The sequence below is a fragment of the Blennius ocellaris genome (assembly GCF_963422515.1).
Source record: "Blennius ocellaris genome assembly, chromosome: 15".
Lineage (NCBI taxonomy): Eukaryota > Metazoa > Chordata > Actinopteri > Blenniiformes > Blenniidae > Blennius > Blennius ocellaris.
Genome location: NC_137664.1, coordinates 9,897,369 through 9,911,560, shown reverse-complemented (window position 1 = coordinate 9,911,560; position 14,192 = coordinate 9,897,369). Strand labels below are relative to the sequence as shown.

General features: G+C 39.1%; 1 protein-coding gene across 5 annotated transcripts in view; it reads left to right on the top strand.

Moving 5' to 3' along the window:
* Positions 1-14,192, top strand: part of pdlim5b (PDZ and LIM domain 5b) — a 34,611-nt gene that overhangs the window by 472 nt on the left and 19,947 nt on the right. For 4 of the 5 annotated variants that reach the window (XM_080510265.1, XM_080510264.1, XM_080510263.1 and 1 more), the window contains exon 2: positions 4,832-4,945. In XM_080510265.1, the coding sequence (XP_080366391.1) occupies positions 4,847-4,945 (99 nt within the window). In that variant the 5' untranslated portion in view covers positions 4,832-4,846. Of the gene's footprint in view, positions 1-2,696; positions 2,733-3,535; positions 3,651-4,831; positions 4,946-14,192 lie in introns of those variants that run through there. The other variant, XM_080510262.1, reaches the window with a different exon arrangement.

Genomic DNA, 14,192 nt, shown 5'->3' with positions numbered 1-14,192 from the left:
CAACCACATGGTGGGGGATTGTCATCCAACATGCTCCTATGCTTGTTCTTATAAAGAAGTTTGACATGTAAAATGTTAACAAGTTGTATAAAAAGATCAAAAGTAGTAATGAATCGCATGAAGTCAAATTGGAACAGGTTGTTCCATTGAAGAGGTTAGATGAGTGTATTGAACAACACACATAACTTTTAAACAGTTTTGTTTTTCTGCTGTAAGTTTTATTATCAATATTGAAACATCAGATCCAACCTGTTAATATGAAGCATATTGAACAGAAATATGTTTTGTGAACAGGAAACAAGTCAAGGCAAAGCGCATGAGTCAACTAATCTCGCAATGACATCAGCATGCAGCTTGAAGTACTGTGAGATGAGGATATCTCAAACTTTAAAAATGCATATCATGCTTGCGACTCTCACCAAGACTCGGAGGCATATTTTTTTCTTTGTGATGAGGCAAAAGGGTTTGACGTAGCTGCAGTGACATACCTGTTGGAAAGGGCGTGGGGGTCAGGGTGGTGATAAGCGCCAAGGCTATAATCAATGCAGGTGACATCATAGTGTTGGATTCCTTCCTACTATTAAAGGTGGCAGTTTTTCCAGGGAACATTTTGATTATTTGTCTGCAACTACAAAGTTTAATGCACCTGTCTGAACTTAGTTTTTGAACCAAGCTCTTGTGTAACAAGAAATGATAAGCCTCAGAAGTGTGGCAGATGTTTGCTGTTGTTCGTTGGCTTGTTATTGTGAACAGCAGCAGCCTGCTGGTGTTTTCAAATGTTTCACCGTTGTTATGCCCTTTGTACTAGCATTGTTTTGTGAGGGTATGATTGCAATAACAGTAAAATTAGTGATTTTTACATTCTGCATGTGCCTCCTATCTAGATCATTCAAGTAAATCCAAATATTTCTCCATGATTATTTAAATGTAAAACTTATCTATGTCAAATTGCTAAAATAATTACCTGACCAAAGTCACATTCTGATAGAAATGTGAAAGAAAAGATCAATGCTGAACACCAGTGTTGTGCTCCGAGTATCTCTCTGTGAAACTTTTATGTAAGTGTTTTCTTTTTTCTTTTACACAGACTGAAAGTGAGTTGTTTCCCTCTGTGTGAGAACATTAAGAGGTGTGTCTGCTCTTGTCTATGTATGATATCATTGGGGAATGGAAAACAAGCAGTGACATGAGATGAGTCTGTTTGTTCTCACCATATTAGGGAAAGTGACTGATCTGTTAGTCCTGCTAGACCTGAGCCAGTGTGATCCAAATGTTTGAAATCCACTTTTCAACTAAGAGTGCTTTTGTCCCAGATGACTGTGAAAGCTGATACTGACAGAATGCGCTGCATAACTGAGTCATTTAATGCCTCTTATTCCTTAGGGACAGTATTTAAATGGTGGGAATCTGTACGGTTTCTTATTTGACTCCGCGATACAGCTATGTATGTTTGTTGAGGCCTGTGGCACTTTTGAAACTCTGGTGTTTGTGTGCACTGGCAGCTCACATGTCTAACCTCAAGTGAAATGAAACCATGTCAACATGATTTAAAGCACCTTCCTTTGGAACTGTGTATAGGTCAGAACATCGCTGGCTTTCAGGGTCCTTGCTTGTAAAGCATGTCTGGGTCTTTTGCACCATTGTAACGGTGCAAAAAGACTGCTTCGTACATAGTAATTGAAAGCACTGCTTATTACACATTCTTAAAAATAACAAAGCAGCTTTTATGATTAAGAATAGAAGGGTTGTCCTTCGGGGTCAACTCAGTCTGATGGCACTTTGTAAAACCGTCTTCAGTTGGTCGGCTTTTTAATACAGACCAATCTATTCTGGAGTTTCAAATTAGTTTGTAGCCGTACGTTTAGTTTATTTAAGTTCAGTCACAGTCGGGGGGAAAAAATTGAAATTTTTTAAGATTCAAAGCTCAATAAGATCAACCATTTTATATATGACGTTAAATTGAGCTGCTATTGAGTGTTAAAAAACCCAGTCTGGTATTATGTTTGCTGAATACAGTAAAAGGAGCTTCAGTTGTGGAGAGATAAAAGTGTCCCTTGTGTGTCCTGACCATCATCTCAAGGCCAAAGCAGGAAAGGCTAACAAGTGGGGAAAAGCTTATGGACGATTACAACTTCTTATAGACGCATGGCGATGTCTCAAGCTTCAGCTCACTTTGAGACGAAGCCCCTTAGCATACTGAATTGGCAGTCTGGAAGCTCAACACAGGACTTAATTTAATGCTTCAGTTATTGTTGCATTTATTTTCCCTAGAACTTCAGATGAAATTCTACATTAGCTGCCACCTCCTTTTCGCTATGCCTATGCACTTCCTCTGGCAAGTCCATGGATTAGCCGGTGCATACAGTACATGAGCCAAATTGGGGTAGTTGCACACTATTTTCTGGTCCTGATATCTCTTGAGGAGCTGTGACGACTTAAACTGCCCACCAGTTTGCCTTTCACTAAAAAAAACACAGCCAAAAACATACATTTCTACATTTCTGTCAATGTATGTCAGTCTTGGAGGGCAGTTGAAGCATATTAAGGTCAAAAAGTCAACATTACTAGGGTCTTTTGATATATCTGACCTAAATCCTGAAAAAAAGCTATTGTTCCCAGTTCTTCAGGCTTACTTTCATACAAGATTTGCATCCTCCTCTCCACAACCTTTCTTTAAAGAACTCCCTCTCCTCCAGGCGTGGGGATGGCGCTGTGTGTCGGGAACCAACCAGGTGACTGGCTGCAGGAGGTGCTGCTCCGTCCCTCAGGGATTTTCTCGGATGGCGGCATGACTTACAGCCTCTAAAATGACAAGGCATTATTATTCAGAAAACACTCATTGGGAGAGTATGTTAAATAGTTCCCAGAACAAAAGGGACATTGAACTATGACATAACTAGAGAAGTTATATTTGTGAATTATTTCTAGTCAGAGGCTATGACCAGACAAGATAGTGACTAAATTACCCTCTTTCACTGATCGTTAACTCGATCAGATTACATCTCTATAGTAAATAATGAAATCAAAAAATCTGTTCAAAGTCATTCCAAGATTTACTTCTCCATTTTCCCTTCAAGACGTTGAAACTTTCTGTCTTGACATTTGATGCTCGTGGCTGAGCCTTTGATGCAATATTTTCATATCAACATTCACACTTTGTGTTGGATATATTTCCACATGACGTGTAGTTAATTCAGGTTGTTCATATGGGCTGACAGGCACAGAGAGAACTACTGTACATACAGTACTCTATCCCACACACTCACAAGTGAAGTATAATTTTCAAATATGTTGCACTGATTTATTCAATTATCTTCCTCATAAATTCCAAATGTTCCCGTAAGTAACGTGTCGCCGCACTTCACATCAGTCTGACTTCGACTAAATGGCTTGTAGTTTCAGACTTTTAGTGGAAAAGGAATGCATGACAAACAGGGCTTTAACCATTGAAACTCAATAGTGCATGAAATATTTTCCTGCACCAAATAATCCGTGCTGAGTGTCTCTTTGCTCGCCATTCGTTTAATTTCCACAGATATGCGCATAATCAGGATGTCTGTGAATAAAATCATGGAAGTGGCGTTTCCTTGAGCTGTTGAGAGAAATGACCAGACCTGAAGCTGACCTCTATCAAGTCTCTGGCTATCAGGGTGTGTCTTTTCTTTCTTCAATCAGTCTGCCAGACCAGCAGCACCAAACTTGTCTCAGGAAAGAGGAAGGCCCACTTTTTTTTTTTTTTTTTGTATGAATGCGTGCCTAACGTTTGATATCACATATCTTAATTACCAGCTCTAAACCCCAGGAATGAGCTGTGCAGTAGACCATGTCTCGCTGGGAAAATTGATAGCAAAAAAAAAAAAAGGTCTATTGAGAACTTTTCTGCTTTGCACTGCCTATTTTCTTTTTTTTTTTTTTTCGAAACATGCTTCACATTTTTCTCACAAGTGTTAGTGAAGTATGATTATTTTCTGTCTGGTTTGCAGACCCACTGCATGGAAGGAAATAAAAAGTGAACGTCGATGTAGGAATGCAATGTTGCCCGTGGTCATTTCTGGACTCTTTGTGCTTTGAGCCTTGTTATCCACATATCTTCTATACCCACTTTATCCAACTTGAGGTTGCAAGGTGCTGGAGCAGAGCCAAATCGGGCTGAATGTAGTGTACACCCAGGACGAGTTGGCAGTCCATCACAGTGAACATACACAGGCTCTAGTGAAAAGATTAACTACGTTGTTGACTAGTTTCTCTCCCTAATAAATAGAACAGGCACTCAATTACCTATGAATGGCTGGGCGCTGTCCGGCATGTTATCACAAATCCTAAATAGTGAAAGAAGCAACCCTTCTTTTTTTCTAACGAAGCAAGCTTGGTGAAAACCCAGAGAATCACATGGCAGAGCCAGATGTGGGGCTTTGACTCGCTGATTTCAACTGAGGTGCTCTCACTTTGATTAATAGGCCCAATTATATAAGCTCATAAGTGCTTCTATTTGTCTAAAATAGACCAGCACATCCTGTACGTCAACTTTTAAAAGGACATTTGTCTGTTAGTCTAATAAAACAACTTTGAGATGACAGATTCATATTGCTAAGCAGAGATTTTACGCTGAACATAATGTTATGGACATTATAGAACTATTTCCAATCTTATCAGTTTTAACTTGTAGCAAATCAGAAACTATGCTTGAAATGACCAGCAGATGATGTGCGTCAGAACTATGTTTCTCTTACAGAGCATGTTGTTGCAAATTTTCTTTCAGCTGTGATGTTTTTCTCTATTAAAATGGACATGTGTATGACAACATGTAAAATAAAGATTTGTGTGTTTCCAGGTGCATTATTACACTATGAGCAGCAACTACAGTGTCTCTCTGGCTGGCCCTGCCCCCTGGGGCTTCAGGCTGCAAGGGGGCAAGGACTTCTGTATGCCCCTCACCATCTCCCGGGTGAGTGAAAACCCACACACACACCACAACATGTGCCCTTCACCTCAAGACCGTCGCCTCAGAGGAATGCTGCTCACGCTCATTATGCCATTCGCCTGGCCTGTGATGAAAGCACATGTGCTGATTGTGACCTGCGTGACACTAACAGCCAGATTTAGACACCTCCAACAATTCACGGTCTTGTCACTAAGCACCCTTTGGCCTTTTCCCTACCTCCCGTCGAGCCTGTCAAAATATTGTTACATAACACTATTTTGACCACAACACACAATCTGTCAATTTGAAAACCTTACTTGAATCTCTCTAATGGCCTGTTCAGTATGTGTTTACAAGATAGTACCGATAATTGATGGTTTTATTATCATTTTAGAGTTTTAGATCATGGTCATGTGTTCTGAACTTGTCCTGTACTTGTCCTGTGAAAAAAAAAAAATGTGAACCTTCCCTTAATACCCAGATGACTGAAAATTCAGATTGTGACAGCTTTTCAAACAGGGACTGATCAGGTTCTTATGAGCCTTGCAGTGCTTTATGAATAGCCTGGTTATAAAACGGGCCACAAGTTTCTTGCAAAAAATGAGAAGGATGCCTTCCTCTTTCCGCATAGATGGGTACAATTTCTTTAAACAGGATAATAAAATAGGAGCTGGTTTTCCAGCAGTACTCTCTGTGCTCTGACCACAACAATGGTTTGTGCAGAAGGAGCAGTATCATTCCGTTCCTTCTACATCCTGTTTTTGAAACGGTTATCACAAAGTCGTGACCAAGGTCAGTCACTCGGTGTATGTGTTGTTGGAAGCATCACTTACAGAATTTCTACTGACACGTGTGGTGAGAAATTGCTTTTTGCGTGTGAAAATATGTCCATCTGTGTTAGGACATAGTGACTGTAAGAGTAACAAAAGGCCAGCATGGCTTACCAGACTATTTTTACATTTGGCTACTATGATAATAGCGGCATGCAGGACATTATGTTGTCAGTAGAACTCCTGTCACGATATTTTCAAAGCACCACATGAAATCTCAACACGTGTCACCCGAGCACCATGGTTCGTGTACGTTTGTTTTTTTGTTTGTTGTATTTTTTTTATTTTTAGCTATTCTGCAATACAAACACAAGAACATATACATTGGCTAGCAAAAACTCCTACAGTTTGATCACTTTGCCTTATGTACTGCTCATATATTACGTTTATATTCATTATGACACTGATGTGTTGCTTCACTGTTCACTTATCTTCTTGAAGCATGAAGCTTCAATAAAATCCTTTATCAGCCATAACTTTGGATGCAGCGTTCATCCTGAGCTGTATGTAATTCACAATTGCTGTCCGACACGTGTAAGGCCATAACAGCATAAAACAAAACAAGATAGGTGAGCCATGAAATATCCCTTGAACCTGTTAGTCTGGGAAACTTTTCAGTGCATGTGTTGTAGCCGGCTTCGCTATTGGGCTGTGGAAGTGTTGAATACCTCCTGTGTCCACCAGCCGTCCTGTGTTGAGTCAGTTGCGGCACAGGGCATGCCTTAGTGCTGCTGAGCTTTCTGTTCCATCTCATTATTGGTTTGTGTCATTACTGCGACATATTTCTGTCCCAGCACATGACCAGTGCATGGCTCCAATTTCTTGTTATTGTCCAGGCGCCAGGAATAAGTCCAACCCTTTTGTCTATTTATCTTAGTTAGAAGGAATCTTAAGGTCACAAATGGTCAGACATGTTGCACGAGTTCTCACTGACTCTTAATGGAGTTTAAAGTGTACATATATATTATTGCATAGAAACATGTATTGGATTTGATTATATAATCAAGTCAATCAATACTACATTTAAGTAATCTGAGTTCCAAAGGAAAGGTTTCGTTAGTCGATGGTGCGTCTGTGGAAACATCTGCCAACAGTTTGCCCATTACTCCAGTTCCTTCATTATTTGACTGAGGAAAAAAACGTTTTGACCTCGGGGCTATTTCAAGGTTCACTGGATGCCCACAAAGTTAAATAGACCATCTTTGCCACAGAGAATATACATCTGTAGATAGCACATTATTGCTTATATTTATTTTTGCCTGGATGGATGGACTCGTCATGGAATAATGATGTAATGAGTTTACATATGCTTTCCATATGTAACGGATTCAGGGATTATGCACAAAATATTTGACCATTCACAGTCTAAAAACCTGATTCCTTGTTTTGGATTTTGTGGCTTTCAGTGTTGTGATAAAACTGTGTGATGTGGAGCATGAAACATCATACATTTATTTCTGAAATATGCAGACAGAAACACACTCTAAAAATATCAGTTAAAAACAACTAGACTGATGGAATATAACTATTAGTTTTGCAACCAATTGTTAAACCACGGCCCAATCAATATGTATTCATGAAGTAGGGTTCTTGTTCCATTTAAACTATTTCCATTGTGTCTGTGGTTCTTAGTTTTCAACTGAGGCATTTTATAGCAGGCTGCTATATCAAAATAAAAAACAAAACTAAGGGCTCAATAATTACATGTTGGTCTTTTTTATATCTTTGAAACTCGGGGTATTTTTAAGCTTCTGCTCTAAATTGTATACCCATATATTTTCATTTCATGTATAGGTTTTGTGTGACTGATAGCTAGAATATGAAATGTGGCAACTGAATTACAGAATGACACGACATGGATGCCTTTGTTTAAATGGTTTAAAAATCATTAACATTGATATTCTTTACATATTTGTATTTACCAGTTTCTTAAGTCAGCTGAGGGACAGCGTAGTAAAATCTTTCACAAGTATTGTTTTCTCCTCACTCTCCTCATTTCCTGCTTGTCCTTGGTGTTCATTTTATTTGTTGTTTTAGTGGTCGAGAGAGAGCATGGTCAAAGAGAGAGCATGGTCAAAAAGACGAGCTAAATTTAGCTCTGTGTTTGCACTACCTTCAGAGGTTCTGTGTTTCAAGGACGATTACCATTTTTGATGAAGTAAAACCACTTTCTACAAGTCATGTCATCCTGCTGTGTGTCTTGGCAGACCTCACAGTCGTGTGGTGGTTATCGTTCTTGCCGAAGCAGTGAAAATATCCCCGGATTGAGTATTTGGCTCTCTTTCTTTGTGGAGTTTGTATGTTCTCCTTATATTGGCAATTTTGAGAACGTATCAACTTTATCAATGAGGCTTCGTTCAACTTTTCAAATGATGAAATGATCAAAAAAAATGCGATGAACTAGTGGCGGAACATTTATGAGGCTTAAGTTGAAGTTAGAAACTGGAAATATTGTTTCATGTGTTGTGAATTTAATTGGGGTTTTTTGTACTCTTTATTCTGACTTTGAACTTGTCCGTCACTTCACTCTCCAGCCATTCTGATTAAATCCAGAACTTTAAAGGCCTAATTTGTGGTTTTTATTTTACGGTTTGTGTACGGGACTCACCCTCAAAAAATGCTATAAATACCTACCAATAAAAGTTTTTGCAAGTGCATTTTAAGTTTCAAGGAAAATATCCACTAAAGGTTTGAATTAAAACTTTAGATTATTTACAATAAAAAGAAACACCCAGATATCACACGTTAAAAACATACTATGTGGCACATCTGTATTATCTAATGGCAATAGTATACCTCAGAAGCTCAACAGATATGCAAATGTGGTAGTATGAAGGATAATATAGTCACTGATCTAAAAACAACATCCAAATACATTTGTCTTTGTTTTAACAATTTTAGAGGAATGATAGTCTGTCTGTCTGTCTGGCATTGAACCATAGCTAGTTAAAGATCAGCTTGAGAAAAATCAAAGCGAGCTGTAAAAACCTCCTTTGGCCTTTATTTTAAATTTAGAAACCGTTAAAGCAGATAGCCAGTCATAGTGTTGCATAGCTGCCAAACAGTTTGACTCTTTCTTTTTACATGTCTTGTATTAAAATCTCCCTATCCTGTTTTTACACGGAAATTAAAATGTAATAGAAACCAGTCAATTTCATCTCAACTATGTGAGTATGTAGCATGCCAGATACTTTACAGGTACTATTTAAATAGTCTATGAATCTGTGGCGGAGTCAAGGTACATATGGATTTAGTAGAATCTGCTATGTTCAGTATGTGTTTGATCCCAGTGTGATCTCCTTTGTGTCTGTCTCAGGGGCATCTGCTTCCAGTGTCCTCACTGCTGTATGGCAGAACAACAAAGAATATCTATTTGCATCTCTTATACTTTGAAAATGTCACTGTTTCCTTCACTTACACTTTTTTTTCTGTGTAAAAATCCAAGTTTACATGTGTCGTTTTAAATAAGGTTGGCTTCAGTTGTTAGAGCAGACCATCGAACAAACCCAACTTGTCCTGTACATGTGCCAAAATGTTCTTTGGTAAAACACGAAGGCCCGACCATCTCCAAATGTTGTCTGAGCGCATTGCATGGCAGCAGTTACCGTTTGTGTGTGAGTTGGTGAAAGCATGTTGAGACTGCTGAAAAATGGTAAAATACGCTAACGACAATGTAGTTACAGTCTCTCTGTGGTCTTGGACAACTGCCCATGATCTGTTGTCATAATAACTGTTTCAATGGTACCCCACAGTTACAACTGCCACCATCAGTGGTGAGCACTCTCTGTTGAGCGTCTTATGCATAATTATTTAGCCAATTAGGTAGGAAGTGAATGGAAATGCTCAATATAAACCATGCATAAAAGTCGCATAAACCACTACCAAGAGGTAGAAAACAGTTACTGGTCGGTGGTCACTTGACTCAAGCTCGTCTAAGAGCCTTTTCATATCATCTTGCTCAGCAGCCGGGTTTGTTTCTGACCTGACTAAAGAGCATTCAGTGTTCAGCAAAGGCTTGGTACCGCTTTGTGTGTTTTGTTTGCGTTGTCATGGCGATTTGACTATGCGCTCCTTGTAGGTCTGCCTGGCATCTCGTGTTTTTCTGGCAGCCGGATTGATGTAAGCGACTGGGGTCAAACCATGACAACCGTTTGTCTACCTCAGTTCAAGTACCCTTAATTGGGATGTTTGGTTTGGAAGAAAAGAGCGCTTACCATTTGGTCCCCACCCAACTGCGACACCCATTAAAATCTACTTCTCATCCTTCTACCTCCTCCCAGTTTGAATAGTTTGTGCAAGGTGCTGCAGATGTGCAAGTCTACAAGTAGTAAGACTTCAACTTTAGAGCAAAAACTTCACTTAATGGCTTCACTTTGTTCCCACACAGCAGGATGGCTGCATCGTCAAATGTTTTGTTCTCGTAAAAGAAATTCTGTTGAATCAACTTTTACTTTATTTGATGAGCTTTACAGATTGAGAAACATGTGTGACGTGGAAACTGACGAAGCATTTTGAGGTCGTGAATCATATTTTCAGGCAGAATTTATTGGACCCTCAAAGTAATGTTGCAAACCTCTATGCAGGTTCATATTCTAGCAACTTCATAATTACATAGTAAGAGTGGACCAGCCTCCTGTAGCCTTGTGTATGAGTGTGATGACACAATGTTGGGCTTAAGCCTTTTCCATATAAGGCCCTGTGCCTAACACTATCCTACACAGACATGAAATGCATCTCACAGACCTTCCAGCTCTCAACGCAACGTGTTTCCTGTAACATGAATTCTCTATTATGAAATGACCACAACCCTCTTCCTTACTCCATAATTTCGGTAAATGCAGGAAGTCGCACGCTGTGCAGCTATGTAATGATTGCTGACCTCTTATTTGTGAAGTATGACCCTAAATATTTTGAGTCGGCTGTAAAAGTATCCGATTTATAGATCAGTTCTTGATTCAAGTGGGGTGTGTCGTTTAAAAAGCGCGTCTTCTGAAGTGCAGCAATAAATTATTGATTTAAAAAAAAGTGGAATTGGCCTCTTCAGTGAAGTATTTTGAAGCTGTCCACCTCATGAACAGACAGTGTCATAAATCTGTTCACATCAACAGTTTAACAGATCTGCTTTCTTTTTAAACAGACCCTCCATGTTGTTTCCACCACTGATACATCTTTAAGTGTCCTTTATTGTTCTTGGTGCATGTGTTTCCTTATTAAGAATAAATAGTTTACTGACTAAACATTGAAATCTAAACAGCTTTTTGAATAATGGATATTTTCTTCTTCTGCCTGTATTTGGCAAAGGCTGACGAAAAGATGAATTGTGGACATATGGAAGTAATGGACTGTTAACGTTTTCTAGGCTTCTGTTCCACTTCTTCTTTTTGAAAAGTTTGGCTCAACTTGCTTTTCTTTATGCACACACCAAGGTTGTCCTTTTATTTTCTTCTTTTGTAAATTATGTCATAATCTCCAATCATACATGATTTCATAATGCAACAAAAACACCAGCCAAAAATTGTGCAATGTAATGCATTCAGGCTTTGAGCAGAGGACGCATTACATGCTTAGTACAAGTTTTGGACAGCCGCTCATTATCAGTGACTCCACAGCAGTTAAAACCACCAGTGTGGAGAGAACCACAGCAGCCACACCATTATGTTGAAGAAATCCATACATGTAAACACAGTTGGAAATATCCCTCTTTCATCCAACAGCTTCTTTTGCGTCTGGTAAATGTATACAAAATCAAAGTGTAAAATGTTCCTTTGAGACCATTTTTGACCTTCAAAATAGCATAAAATTTTGATCATGCTGATTGTATGATGTGACATGGGCTAGTGGGATTAAGTAAAACATGCTGTTGAAACATCCTGCTCTCTTGAGAGAGCTGGAGTAGCACAGCCAAAGTTCCTATGCTTATCTGCTCTCTGTCACGAGTGTCTCGGACCTCTCTTGATTTATATTTATAGACTGTGCATGCCAGGAATTCTTACTGTAGCATCTATTTGTTTTGTATCCACACGAGAAAGGCGGTGCTTGGGTGAAAGAAGTTGAGATTTATAAAATTCCCTCTGGTCACCGCAGAGTAAAGCATTAAACTGCACATATGAACACACATATTTTTGAGATAACGTTAGTTCCTCTCCACTCATAATGTCTTTTGTTGTAAATGTTTGAGGGAGTGCCAAATATAGAGCTACATAGTCTTTATCTTTTATCACACCCTTACAAGGAGAGAACTTCCAATCTGCACTTCAATCTCTCTCTTCCTCTCTCGCCTCGCACAGCTATACAAAAAGCATGTATAGAGAAGGCGGGTGAGATATAAAGGAGCAAGTTCCAGGGACGTGCATACTCGACAGCCTTTCATTAGCTGCGTTCTGCTTTTGACTGGTGTAGCTGTATGACTTGGTCTGGTGTTGAAGAGTGCTTACACCCTCTTTATTGCACTGATGAGCAGTGAGTTGCTTTACTGAAAGTAAATGAGTCAGGACCGACGCAGTAAAAGGTGGCAGGTGTCTCTGTGTAGTACATTGATTGAGCAAATGAGTCAGTTGGAATTTGTGCTCATGCCCGTGTAGTGAGCACTTTGCCTTTTGTGAGTCGCACTCAGCATGTGACTGGACCATAGGGTTCCCAGACATTGGTATGCATGCATCAACTTCAACTATGCGTTCTACACTTCCTGCCACTGACCTAGCTGTAAAATGACAAAAAGAAAGACCAGATTCTGAAAAAAAGAAGTGTCAGCTTTCTGCCACCGCTGGTACTTCCTCGCTCCCTCCTTCACACTCTTCCCCCCCCCCCCCCCCCATTTTGTTATTATGAGGGTTCACACAATGGGACATTCTTTGCGTTCAATTGGCTTCCTTAAGAGTTAGCTAACCTGAATGCATTCTTCAGCAGTGGGAAAAGGAAGCATCTTGTTTTGTGTCGATCCGTGTAAATCAGGGCTTCACTCAAGCATGCGTGAGTGAAAATAACTAAATGTTGTGAAGTGAATGCAAAGTGAAATCACTCTTCACCCTCTGAACATCATCCCCCTTTCATTCAGCTCTGCTGCAACTTTGTGGGTTTTGTTCTTTCCCCCCCAGTTGAGTGATGTCCTAATGTATCATATACCTACATGATCGTAGTCAGTGTCGCTACATAGGCATAGAGTATGTTAAGATTATGCTGCATGATTGATGAGTTGTTCACCGTTTTGCGCTCGGCCTCTGGTCAGTCACCACACCTGGTAGGAGAGTCATCACATGGTCATGGTTTTATTATTTTCCTGCCAGCTGCACTCTGTTAAAGTCTCCATGTGGTAGAAAAAGATGACAAAATCAAACAAACTTGACAAACGTCAACTGAATTAGTTGGACAAGCTTTTTAGTCGTAATCTTGGTGAACATCAATCAATCAAGTTTTTATTCTAACTTTATTTGTATAGCAGTTTCTGGTTAGTACAATTCAAAATCCTCCACGTGAACAAAGGAGACGAAGAATACAAAAAAACCCCAGAAAAGACTAATTTAAAAGGTAGCATAAAAGTCAATAATAAAACTGATCTAGAGAGGAAGATTGAAAATATATCAAAATAAATTTAAGAAAAAAAAACAAGATTTATTTTTGATTAAGTTTTTAAAAAGGTCAAACTAATGTTAAAACAGATAAAACAATTCAAAATCTTTAAAATATTGAGATAAAATATGAATTTGATAAAGTTGAAAGTGAAATAAATACACAAATATAGAATGATCTGAAATATACACTTGATGGTTATGAGAAAAAAGACGAAATTACGGGTAGAGATCCATCATCTATGCTGCTTTACAGTATTTACGGGTAAAGCTTCATGTTCCCATGACAACCAAACACTGACACGTCAACGTGGGGAGTGTCACGTTTCCATGACAACTGAGTATGACGACATGGAGAGTGTCTTGCTTCCGTGACAACTGGACATGTCAACATAGTGTCTTGTTTCCATGACAACATGAATAGCAATAACATTTCCAGAAGCAATTTCTATTTAAGTCACTACTTTAATGAACTGTTGCACACTTATGGGATTTCAGGACAAGCGATCAATGAAGCATTGAATCTGCATTCTGCTCCAGGTTTGGCCACTGTCATTGACTTTTTCTTCACCACGTTTCATCACATGCAACATGGTGAAGGCAGCCCCCATTATGAAGTTTATGCTTTTTTTTTTACTCACTTATTTGCTCTGGAAAATATAAAACCTAATCAGTCATCATCCTGCCATTTACAGGGCAGTTTAAAAAAACAAATCCATAAAATACCTGTTGAAGACAAACACTGCTCCATCAGGCTGGGTCAGGCCCGGAGTTGAACCAAATGTTTAAAACACTGTAGGAAAGTCTTGTTCAGTGCAAATAATCTGCAGCAGCACCTTTCAACTGAATAATAATGGTGTAACCAAAAGGTGAAGA